The sequence below is a fragment of the Chelonoidis abingdonii genome, chromosome 22 (genome assembly GCF_003597395.2).
Source record: "Chelonoidis abingdonii isolate Lonesome George chromosome 22, CheloAbing_2.0, whole genome shotgun sequence".
In the NCBI taxonomy this organism is placed as follows: Eukaryota; Metazoa; Chordata; order Testudines; family Testudinidae; genus Chelonoidis; species Chelonoidis abingdonii.
The window spans coordinates 32,438,767-32,450,774 of NC_133790.1; the positions used below are offsets into that span (position 1 = coordinate 32,438,767).

General features: G+C 50.5%; 1 protein-coding gene across 4 annotated transcripts in view; it reads right to left on the reverse strand.

Moving 5' to 3' along the window:
• The window catches only part of LOC116821247 (acyl-CoA dehydrogenase family member 11-like), a 31,280-nt gene that overhangs the window by 12,058 nt on the left and 7,214 nt on the right, over positions 1 to 12,008 (reverse strand). For 2 of the 4 annotated variants that reach the window (XM_032774287.2, XM_032774286.2), the window contains exons 2-8: positions 9,350 to 9,582; positions 8,537 to 8,636; positions 5,617 to 5,734; positions 4,526 to 4,668; positions 4,233 to 4,382; positions 3,898 to 3,992; positions 1,208 to 1,307 (exon numbers count right to left, since the gene is read on the reverse strand). In XM_032774287.2, the coding sequence (XP_032630178.1) occupies positions 1,208 to 1,307; positions 3,898 to 3,992; positions 4,233 to 4,382; positions 4,526 to 4,668; positions 5,617 to 5,734; positions 8,537 to 8,636; positions 9,350 to 9,582 (939 nt within the window). The remainder of the gene's footprint in view (positions 1 to 1,207; positions 1,308 to 3,897; positions 3,993 to 4,232; positions 4,383 to 4,525; positions 4,669 to 5,616; positions 5,735 to 8,536; positions 8,637 to 9,349; positions 9,583 to 12,008) is intronic. The other 2 variants (XM_032774290.2, XM_032774288.2) reach the window with 2 other exon arrangements.

Genomic DNA, 12,008 nt, shown 5'->3' on the forward strand with positions numbered 1-12,008 from the left:
ATATCACTGTTCTGAGGGCAGACACAGAGATGCTAGAACCTCAACTTCTATGTTTGATAGTAATAGTTTGGCGATACTGCTGTATCTCCCCCACCATCATCACCCTGAAAAAGGATTTTTATATATTAGATGCGGATGAAAGATAAACTTGTCCCACCATGGGGGCCAAGCATTTGCATGATATTACATTGCTCAGAGCAAGAAAGAAACAGAAGGTTTGATTGGGTTTGGGGGAGTGAACAGGGCCCTTTGTATTTTAGATCCCTTTTTGAACAATAAGTTTCTGCAGGTTGTTTTTTGATGATCTACCATAATAAAACAATATTTTTGTCTCTGATCTCTGTAAAGCAGAGAAGGACCCAGCTGCTAAATCCAGACCCAGGTTTGAAACCCCTTCCACAGCCCAGCTGGTTCATCAGAGCCAGAGTGCAGGTTCACACCCAGCTCGCTTCTATTGTCCTCAGTGTTTGTCTGTATATTGTTATTATTTATTTCTATTACAGCAGGGCCTAGAGCTCCTGAGCAGGATCAGGGCCCCATGGTGCCAGGTGCTGCACAGACAGAGTGTGAGGCACCTAACGTTCTGAAGTGCTTACAGTCCCCATAGAATTTAAATAATAGAGCATCATGTACTGCACCAGGGATTCCACAAATCATTCAGGGACCATTTTGGACATGGGTGAAACCCACTCGGGTGCTCTGTCCACCTCTACTGGTGGCTGGGTCTCCTGTCAAAGTTAATGAGACAGCTACGGCCTTGACTAATGGAGCTGGGTCTTTTAGCTCAGGTCTCTGAGGCTCACGCTTTGAGATCCGGATGTCCCAGGCTCAATTACATGCCCAAGGGCAGGGTTTACATGGGCATCCATGTACTTCTATGAGGAACAGCTCTGCACCTGTCTGCTGTCTGAGCAAATCCAGACTCCTGCAGGGTGGGTGAATTCCTGCTCAGCTCAAATCCTGCTAGAGTACGTGTCACATCCCTGTCTAATATGCCCTGGATAGATTCTAGCCAATTCTGGCAGCCTTGTGCCTAAAGCAGGGTTGAGAGCATCAGTAACAAAACTCCACAGAGCTCTGACCAGTCTCATTATGAACAACAGTGGCAGGCTGGCCTTCCTGATTCACAGCTCCGTGCAGCAGCGGTGAATCTTCGCCTTGCGGCAGGAGAGAGTGAGTGAGCGAGCTGAGTGCGAAGAAGCCTCACCTCCAGCCGGGCCATGGTTTGCATGTGCAAGGGATGGTCCTTGATGAGCTTCCCAAAGACGACCCGCTTGCTGGCATACGCTCTGGCCAGGTTAATCACCCTAGGAACGAAAGGGCAGTCAGGCATGGAGGGTTAGTGGCTGCAGCCTTTATATTCCTATCTATATTAAACCCATTTCCTAACTTCCCTTTTGAGCCATTCACAGCTTGGGGATGCAGAATAACCCAATCATGGCAGATGGAAGTGATACTGTATAGTCAGCCTAGGAGACAGCTAACCCACAGCAGTGCTTACTTTTCCCCATCACCCCAGCAAACCTCTTCCTGCTCACCCGCCTATTGTCAAGTGCTGAAGGCTGGAATGCTGTTGCCTTGGTAATACTGTTTAGGCTGCTCAGTGCATGTGTCCTTGGACTAGCAGCTAATGCAGCTTGCTAATTTAGCAGACCTCGATATCACTTATAAAGAGAGCGTACAGGCACAGGGTGACAAAGGCACTCGGCTGGTGTACTGCCCTCAAGTTGCAGTCCTAGCGCCTTGGCTCCATGGTTACAGGTATGCTAACAACAGTGCCTGTGGCAAGGAGTGGCTCAATCAGCAGCAAGAGTCTCTGCTGTCCCCTAGGCCATACAAAGGATTAAGGCAAGGGACCCTGATGTTTATAGCCTGAGACAAACAACTTACCTACCACACTGCCAGTTTTGTAACATCTTTGTTACCTTCTCTTGTGCCTGATATCTCAGACACAACATCCCTATTAATCATTCTGTTAAACCATCTGCTCTGGTACAAGATTGGGATGTATCCGTACTAGCCTTCTGAAAAGTATTTGCATAAATATTTAGCGTGTTATTCTGTTGCCAAGGCCAGGCCTACTTTGGTTTACAGCCTTTGGTTCAGGCCTCAAATCTGGCGCCAGGCCCAGTGCTCCAGGCTGTCTATTACACCAGCTAGCTCCCGGTAATTATTAGTAACCATGCTTAGGATGGTAGTGCCAAAGGCCCAGCTAAGAAGGGGGCTCCTTGTGCTAGGCACTGTACTGAGTAGTGGACAGTCTCTGCCCTGAACAGCATCCAGTCTCAGTAGATCAGACAGATGCAGGCTGGGAGGAAGCAGAACACGCCAGTCGAACGAGCTGTGCACTAGCAGCACATGATGTGTTAGTGCTGTGAAAGAGACGGACAGGGCAGGGCAGGGGAGAGTAAGAGGCAGGCATGGAGTGCCGCTAAAGGGAAGAGAGGGTGAGGGGAGGGTTGGAGCGAACAACCAATCAGCACAGAGCAGAGAAAGTCAGTGAAGGTCCTACAGAGCTAACTGGACTGTCCAGACGTGCCTGCATTCGTGGCTTTCTGCCCATGCCCACTGGAGTCTCTGGCTGGCTATCTTCTCCCCAAGGCCATATGGCAGCGGGGGAGGGGGAGGAGGCCCCACCTCGGTCCTAGCACAAAGTCTCTCTGTAGGATGCTTCTGGCCCCCAGTCCAGTCCCAATGGATGCTTTGGGAGGGTCTAACATGGCTCTGGTGTGTCAGTCTCAATGCCAGCTCAGCCAAGAATTGTCCAGGTGATGCTGGCATGATCCTCAATGAGGACAAGCGTCAGTGATTAGTTCTAGGGAGGCCAAGGGCTTGAGTTCAGTTACTGCTGTGACCATCCCTCAGGTCCCTGGGAAGTCTGTCATGGTCTTTTCCTCCACACCTGCTAGTTCACACCTTCCCACTACCTCCTGAGCGGATGCTGACATGCCTACCCAATCCCACCAGGAGGGACAGCAGTGACAAACCCTTCTCTTGCACTTCCTGGCTGTCCCAGCAACACCAGTAGGAGAAACAGCCAGTCCCTGAGCCACTGCTGGCTCCCCACACCTGCATGCACGTGCCACATTTGTCCCTGGTGCTCCTGCACTCCTCCCTTCCCAACCTCACCCCTGAGCTTGGGGGTGGGGGATGGGCATGAGGGAGGTGACAGCGGTGTATTTTCTCCACCACTCCCCAGCAGCGGAGACATGAGTAGAACCTCCACTATCCCCCCAGTTGGATCCAGCTGGGCTCCCACATAGTCATAGGTGGCTGGTGCCATGTTGTGCTCGAAGCTTGTCAATCTCTGACTGGGGCCCTCGGGCGCTACTATAACACCAGCAGCAGCCAAAGTGGCTCAGGATCTAGCTTGAGCTGCCACATGTCCCGCTGACAGTAGAGCACTTGGGAGCCCTCCCCGGGTGGAAAGTCAATGGAGCGTTGTCAATTTACATTTCTTCACCTGGAGAGCTATTGCTGGGAACAATGCACATTTGGGGCATTCTTTGTGACTCTTCAGACAGGAGGATGCCCAGCAAGTATGGCCTCTTGCGTAGGCTCTGCTGCACATTATCATCTGCCCTGTTGTAGTGCCTAGGACCCCCCTCTGATAGGCACTTACAAACACAGAGCTAAGGGGCAGACCCTGCCCCAAGCAGCTCACAAACTGAGCCAACATTAGGAAGTCCTACTTGAAACAAAAACAGCAAATATGAATTTTGAAAGGCAGGATGTTGTGAGATAGAAACAACCTTCTCCTCCCACTTCCCTGCATCACTTAGCTCCCAGACACGGCCCCACCACAGCACAGTGTGGCTCATGGGAGCAATGCAAAGCTGAGCCCCTTCGTCTGCCTGGCTGCTCCCCCAGGGGCATGGAGATCCACGTGGGCTTCACCTCCTCATGCCAGCCACTGCAGAGATGACATTGTGGATCCTAGTTATGGTCAACATGTTGGCAATGCAGGCCACACCCCGACCCTCTGAAGAGATCTGAAAGCATCAAGGAACAAAGGCTAGAATAAATCCCCCCATGAATCTCTTTGGGAGTGGAGTGTCTCAATGGGGTGGTGGAAATGGACTCTTCCCTCCATCTCAATCTGCCTCAGTCATCTGAAAAATCTGACTTCTTGCCTCAAAACCCCCACCCCCATGTCACTGTGTGTGTCTGCCAGCCCAGCCCATTGAGTAGGGGAGAGCCGCCTGATCTCCCCACTGCTGCTCCTTGCATACCCGGTGTGCCTTGGATCCATCCAGCAGCAGCTCAGCTGTCGGCACCTGCCTCGTCCCCAGCTTCTGCTTTAGCCTTTGCACCTCAATGCCATTCAGCTTCCCCTCCTTATCTCGCACTTCCAAGAAGAACAGGGACAGGCCTTTGGAGCCCTACACAGAAGCACATGTGAGAGATCCCTTCACTGCAGGGAGTTCCACATAGGCTGAATGAGGAAGATTTGGCTGTGATGAAGAATGGAAGGGGAGGAAAACAATTTCTCTGCCACCTCCCCGGGCTCCACTGGGAAACTGACCTGTTCTACACGTCCCTGAGCATCCATGATCCTTGCTAGGGTCAGCGTCATGTCTGAATCAGTGGCTGAAGTAAACCATTTAAAGCCGTAGAGGCAATATGTGCCATCTGGCTGCTCTCTGGCCACTGACTCTGTGCCACTAGCTGCAAGAAAAGAGCACAAGATCTTGACTTTAGGGGAAGCATCTGTGATAGGCAATTCTGGCTTGTGGCTTAAGCAGCACCTCTTTAAATTGCTCTACAGTGTCAAGATGAAACACGATCAGCAACTAATCCTCTTCACTGTCCTTGGGTGAAGTGCAACCAGGGTGAATACTCACACCTCCATAGAAAATGAGCCCAGCTAGAGTGTTAGCAGCCCACAGCAATTGCTCCAGGCTAACGGCAAATACTGGCAGCACTGATAGGAGAAGAATGAGCGTGGCTTATAGGCACAAATGATGCAACACTATCATGGCTCCCATTCCACCAAGAATGGCAAGGGGCACTCTGTACCCAGGAGCCCTGCAGTCTTGCCTTGCCCAACAGCGTTCACTCTTCAGCTGGCCCTTTAATTTCTCCCAACAGGGAATTACACCTCACCGTCCAGGATCCTGCTGAGAACACCCCCCTCCCAGAATCCTCTGTCTCCAGTATGCAGCATTGAGGTTTCCCTGTATCCTTAAAGCCCCATATCACCAACATTTGCTTGGGAACAAGAGAGGACTAGCATTTGTCTTCCACAGTTCTCTGTCCATCAGAACAGATGCTGGCTAGAACACCTCTGCTGCCTGTGTTCAGGGCTGAGCTTCTCTGTGGAGGGGCCATGGCCCTAGACAGCTGAATGGGTGTGTGGTTGTGGCCTGGAAGGTCTGTTTTGTTGTGTGTTGGTGGCAACAAGAGAGATTGTCAGACCATCTAGGGGGCGCAGGGGGTGTCAGATGCATGGTTTCCCTTGGTTTTAATCCACTACATGGTTTTAAAAACAGCCCCAATTGTTTTACGTTATTGTTAACACAGCCCATTGTGGTCTTATCGGCCTTGTCAGTTATTAAAGAAATGCGGCCACACAGAGTGCTGCCACTGGAAACGCTTTCAACCCGTGACACCTACCGACATCAGAGCCTCCTTTGCGTTCCGTCATCCACTGGCCAGAGGTCCAGAACTTTTTGGGATCGCGTGAGGTCAGGTGGCCAAAAGCTTTTGCTAGGGGCCCGGAAATACCCAGAGACTGTAGGGGGTGGGGGGAGGGAGAAGAAAACCAAGAATTTCTTGAGAGAAAGATCCAGAAGGGCCAGCTACATATTTCACTGACCATACTCCTGGACGGGGCGGGGAGAGGATTCCACCTTCCTCTGAGGCATCAGAGATCAGCCACAGCTAGAGACAGGACAAAAACAGGCTGGCCCAGCACCCTGAGGTGGTACAGAGAATCCTCTTTCCAGATGCCTGGCTGCTGGGTCTCGCTCACATGCTCAAGGTCACACTGATATCCAGATTTGAGGTTGGAAAAGAGTTTTTCCCCAGGAAGATTGGCAAGGGCCTCGGGGTTTTTTTCACCTCCTTCTGCAGCATGGCATGTGGATCACCTGTTGGGACCACCTGGGCATATCCTACCTATTCAATTTTCTGCCATTGCAGGGCTCTGTGGATAATCTCCTGTAATCTCACTGTGACATACAATTTAGGATTGAAATGCTTTAGTCTAAATAAAGTTCCACAGAGCATCTCTGGGTGGTGGTGGTGGTCTGGGACATACAGGAGATCAGACTAGATGATCTAATGGTCCCTTCTGGCGTTAAACAGTGTGAAACAATTGCCTTCACAAGCTGCAGAGGGTCATCCAAAAACCTGTCCCAGGGTAGGGAATCTTTCAATGTCCTGAATCCCTGTGTGTCTGGTGACTGCTACAGAGAGTCACGGAAATGGCCCAGCATGTCCATGGGGGAGGGCTGACAGTAGCATTGTACAGAGATAAGATCCAGACTCCATTACACAGGGACATGTCCTGGGAGGTGCTCAGCACCTTCAGCTCCCCCTGACTTCAGCACCTCTAGAGATTTGGCCCAAGAGTTTCCACAGCAGCTTGTGCACCAGGGTACAATGTACATCACCAGCACAAGCAAGCTGCAGGGAGGACAAGGCCCTTAGGATTATTTGCTCACTGTACAAAGCCCAAACTATGCTGGTGAGCTCAGGGCCTGATTCTCCCCTGCTCTGTACCTTGTGTAGGCACAGACACTTGTGCAGGCACAGACACTTGTGCAAACCCAGCCAAATCCTCAGCCCAGGAAAGTCAATGGAGCTCAACTAATTACACCAGTTGAGGATCTAGCCATGGCATTTAGCACCCACTTTGCACAAGTGTAAGTGACTGAAGGGGGGAGGGATAGCTCAGTGGTTTGCGTGTTGGCCTGCTAAGCCCAGGGTTGTGAGTTCAGTCCTTGAGGGGACCATTTAGGGAACTGGGGTAAAAATCTGTCCGGGGACTGGTCCTGCTTTGAGTAGGGGGTTGGACTAGATATCTCCTGAGGTCCCTTCCAACCCTGACATTCTATGAACAAGGTGTAAGGAAATGGAGAATAAGGGACTTATGGCCTTGAAATAAAAGTGCCTGGAAGGCCATTTATTGTAATTATTTGTATTACAGTAACAGCTAGAGCAGTGATCACCAATTGGTCAATCACAATCAACTGGTTGATCCTAGAGGATCTCCCAGTCAATCATGATCTCCAGCAGGTCTCCCGGAAGCAGCCAGCACACCCTATGCCCTGGGGGGGGGGAGAGGGAGGAGGGAGGGACGGGGCAGGGGTCTCCCTCCACATGCTGCTCCTGTCTGCAAGCACCACCCCCATAGCTCCTATTAGCCAGGAATTGGGGACTGTGGCCAATGGGAGCTGCAGGGGTGGGGCTTGCAGAGAGGGGCAACACATGGAGCCATTTGCCACCCATCCCCTCCCAGGGCCCACAGCAGCACATTGGCCCCTTCTAGGAGGGGCGTGGGCCGGGGTAGGGAGGGAGCCTGACTTAGCTTCGCTGCACAGCCGGAGGTCAATGCTGCCCAGTAGGAGGCCGCACCCCAAACCCCCTCCTGCATCCCAAATCCCATCCCTGATCCCCTTCCAGAGCCAGCACCCCACTCCCTCCTGCACCCCAACACTCTGCCCCAGCTGTTACCCCCTCCCAGAGTCAGCACCCCATACTCCCTGCCTCAGCCCTAATCCGCCTCCGAGACCCAGCACCCTGTATGCCCTCCTGCACCCCAACACTCTACCCCAACTCAGATCCCCCTCCTGCACCCAAACTCCCTCTCAGAGCTTGAACCCCTCATCCCCTCCTGCACCCCAACTCCCTGCCCCAGGCTCAGCCCAGAGCCCCCTCCCACACTGCGAACCCCTCAGCCCCAGCCCAGAGCCTGCACCCCCACCCAAATCCCTACTCCAGCCTGGTGAAAGTGAGTGAGGGTAGGGGAGAGTGAGTGACGATGGGGGGGATGGAGTGAATGGGGCAGGGCAGATCCTGGGTTGCCCTTAAATTCAAGAAGTGATCTTGAGCATAAAAAGGTTGGAGATCCCTGAGCTAGAGGCTTCCTCAGAACCCCACTTTGCTCCATGCTGCATACATATGTAGTACAGGCACTTCTTGCCACAACAAACTTGAAATCTAAGAAGACAGGACACCAATGACTTGTCTACACTAGAAATTTGCATCAGTGCAGCTCTCCCACAGACATAGCGCTGTTGACACCAGCACTCAGGTTAGTGTAACTATGGCACTCAGGGTGTGGATTAGTCACCCGCCGGAGGAATGTGGTTATATCAACGTCCTTTTGTAGTGTAGACGAGGGCTGAGGCACAGAACAGGGAATGACTTACACAGTCACTCAGCAGGTCAACGGCAGAGCCAGGAACAGAACCCAGCTCTTCTGGATCTGGTCCAGCACCCCAGCCATGATGGCATGCTGCCTCTGCAATGAATGTAGATACCTGCAATGAAATAGCCTGTGCTGATGAGTGACTAGCTGTATTCTTACCTCAATGACTTTAGCTGCTCCATCAGTCATGGCCAGCGGGCAGGTGAAAAGGCCAGCAGAGGGTGCATATAGGTACAGCTTGGCAACCTGTTGCACACGGCTACCAAAGAAAGAAATCAGGGATAAATATGCCCCACAGCAATTCAGCTGTAGTGAGGAGAAAGGTACCCACTATGGAGAGAGAAGTGGGTGCAGCCATAAAAACTGAAGAGTATCAGGGCTACCCAGCTCTATGAGTAGAGGAGGAACAGTCTCCAATCCAAACCAGCCTATGACAGAGCAGGAAACAGAGTCCTGGCCCATAGGCTTGTGCCCTGGCAGATAGCATGCAGTGAGTGCAGTTCTAGAGCATGGTAATAACTGAGAGCTCTCTCTTGGGCTGCAGCTCCTCAAAATTACTGGTGAGCCAGATCCAGCCTTGTGTTATTCCAGTTTTATGTCAGGGTATTCCAGTGTAGCGTGTGTGTGTGTCAAGCTGGAGTGTGTGGGTGAGTTAAGCCCCCGGAGCGACGAAGGAGCATGGGGCCATGACAGAAGATTATGAAAAATTATAGGCAGTGAAGACTGATTAACAACTATGTGGTGTGTTACAGTGGGCAGAAACACTACTGTTCTTTCTGGTGGGGTAGGGGTGAGTCTGCCTCTACAGCATTTATTACCCATGAGAAGACGGGGGACCCAATTCTGTGATATGCTGAACATCAACCTTTGAGGCTTAACCTGCAAGAGACGCCCAGCACCATGCACAGGATTGGGCCCTAGAAGGTGCACATGCCTGAGACTATGGAGTGATTCTGATACCAATATGGTTACCTCCAGATGGAGTATTTCCTCTCATAGGCCTCAGCGATCAGCCCCTCCTCTGCTGCAATCTCCTTCATCCTCTTCCAGGCTGGGCAAGTGACAATGTGGTCCACACGCCGCCCCCAAGCATCATAGTGCAGCAGTGCAGGAGGATTCAACTCACACTCACGCCCCAGAGAGTCAATCTCGGCCGTTACACGGGCCCCAAACCTCTCCAGATCCAGACTCACCTTCTCCAGCACCTGCAAGGAAGCCCCAAGGAGACCTCAAAACACACTCAGTGGGGTGAGGAACCTGCAGGCAGTCCCTGAAATGTCTGTCAAAGCAAAGGATAGAATCTGTTCCTGGATGGCACTAACCATCTCTTTGCCCACCCTGCCCCCTCTGGCCTACTCCTTACGAGTTGGAACAGCAGCCTCTCTCTTAGCCTGAGATCAGTGTGTCACTCTGCTGTCACACTGCCTCCATGCTCTCCTCTCACAAAGCAAATCACCCTGGCTGCCCCTCTGGATTTTCCAGAAGACAACAGGGCTTTAACATCCACCAGGCCCTAAGAGAGCAGCACACAGGCACTCGTTTACTGACAACAGGGACCCTAGCAGGAGAGTGTGCCAGCGCCATCTGGAGAGGAAGGAGCAGTTACCACTCCCTTTGATGAGGAAAGGAAGATGGTTCAGCAGTTTGAGCCCTAGCCTAGGACTTGGGGAACCTAGGTTCCATTCCCAGCTCCGCCAGTGACTCGCTGTGTGGACCTGGACAAGTCACTTCTCTCTGTGCTTCAGTTCCCGTCTATAACATGGGGATCAGGCTGCCCTATCTCACAGAAGTGTTGAAAGGCTAAGTACTGCCAAGCTTGTGAGACATGCTGGTACTACAGTAACAAGGGCCATAGAAGTACCTAAGACTTCTTCCTGCTAAGAGCTGATCTCTTCTGTGCTCCTAACCAGTATGACACATGCAGGGATCTCTGTTCCCTCCAATATGGGGCAATGCTCTTTTATCAGAAGGGACATAGTAATGGAGATGAAGTTCCTGAGGCCAGATACTACACAGGTTCTGCTGATGCTGCTGTGACAAATGGCCAGAAAGGGTTAAGCATGATAAATGACTCAAATTCAACCCTTAAAGACATATGGGAAGATAATATTTGTGTTTTTGTATATTTACATATATATGGGTAGTGGTCAACAATGAATCAAGAGTCCCTGTCTATGCTGTATTCTGTTAATTCAGAGCTCAAAAGAACATCCTAGCATGTAAATGAATTGTTAACATAGGAAATGGCTGTATTCATCTCTCTTTGAAGTATACAGCAAATCATCTGTGAATGCTGGAAAAACAGGGAATTGCCTTATGTTAATCTGTGTGAATAATTAATGACGATGCTTAGGAAATGAGGGCCCTATTCAAAGGTGGCTTGAAATTACATAAAAGATCCGTGGGTCCCAATCCTTTTTTATCTCAGACCTGCTTAAACTTCATCAGGGGAAGTCTGAGTTGCAAGATGAGATCCCAGTTATGCTGGTACACTCTGGATATGATATTGGGCATTGGACTATAAGCTATGGACTAAATTCTAAAAGAACTCTTTGCAACTACAAAGCTCTCCATCTCTGCTATAAATCTGAACCTCAAGAACTGAACTCATGTCTGTATGTAAATTGATCTTTTAACCATACTCTCTCTTTCCCTTTTAAATAAATTTTAGTTTAGTTAATAAGAATTGGCTGTAAGTGTGTATTTGGTTAAGACCTGGAATATTCATGAATCTAGGAGATAACGTGTCCGAGCCTTTGAGATTGGTAAAACCTTTTTATATGATGAAATAATATTTTCATTAATTTTCATCATATCTGACTTGGGTAACTAGGTGGAGGCCTGAGGCTGGGATACTTTAAAGGAACTGTGTTTTGGACTTCTTAGTGACCAGTAAGGTATAACAGAAGCTGTTTAGTGCTGGCTTGGTAAATCTAAGTATTAAGATTTCCACCAGTTTTGGGGTTGTCTGCCCCATTCTTTGCAGTTCACCTTGAGTGACCTCAGCTGGCTCCCCTGGGCATCCAATCACAGCGGCCATAGCAGCAGGGCTCCCTACTGCAGATGCAGTGTATGCTGATGGAAGGAAGAGTTCTGCCAGAACAACATTAGCAATGTCAGCGCAGATGTGTCTACACTGAGGTTTTGCAGGCAGTGTTAAACATCCCTGCCCAACATCGCTAAGTGACAAAACTTTACAGCATAGACTTGACTTTAGTTGCTGGGCCAGAGAGAGAGATAAGATACCCTCCCATTTTATGCTGCTGAAATACAAACATTACGTTTTCCTTTCCTTGGTACCAAAGTGCACATTGACTTTTCATTAAAGCACACCCTACATGATCACCTTCTTTATCAGTTTTCCTTTCAAACTGGATAACCAGGATACGAGATATATTTTCCAGTTAACTCTTTGAAGGCTCCATCCTTCTTATCAACCAGTTTTCTTCGAGGCTACCCCATCCTAAAGGATCAAGCTGTGTGTTAGGGGGATCAGGGAGACCTCTTGGAGGTCTGTGATGGGGTATATCAACCCCACACTGGTGAGGCAAGGGTTAAGGAGCTGCTCTGGACACCTGAAGTCACACCCCCTTGCCTCTGCTGGGCATGCTCCCAGTGGCGGGAGCATTCA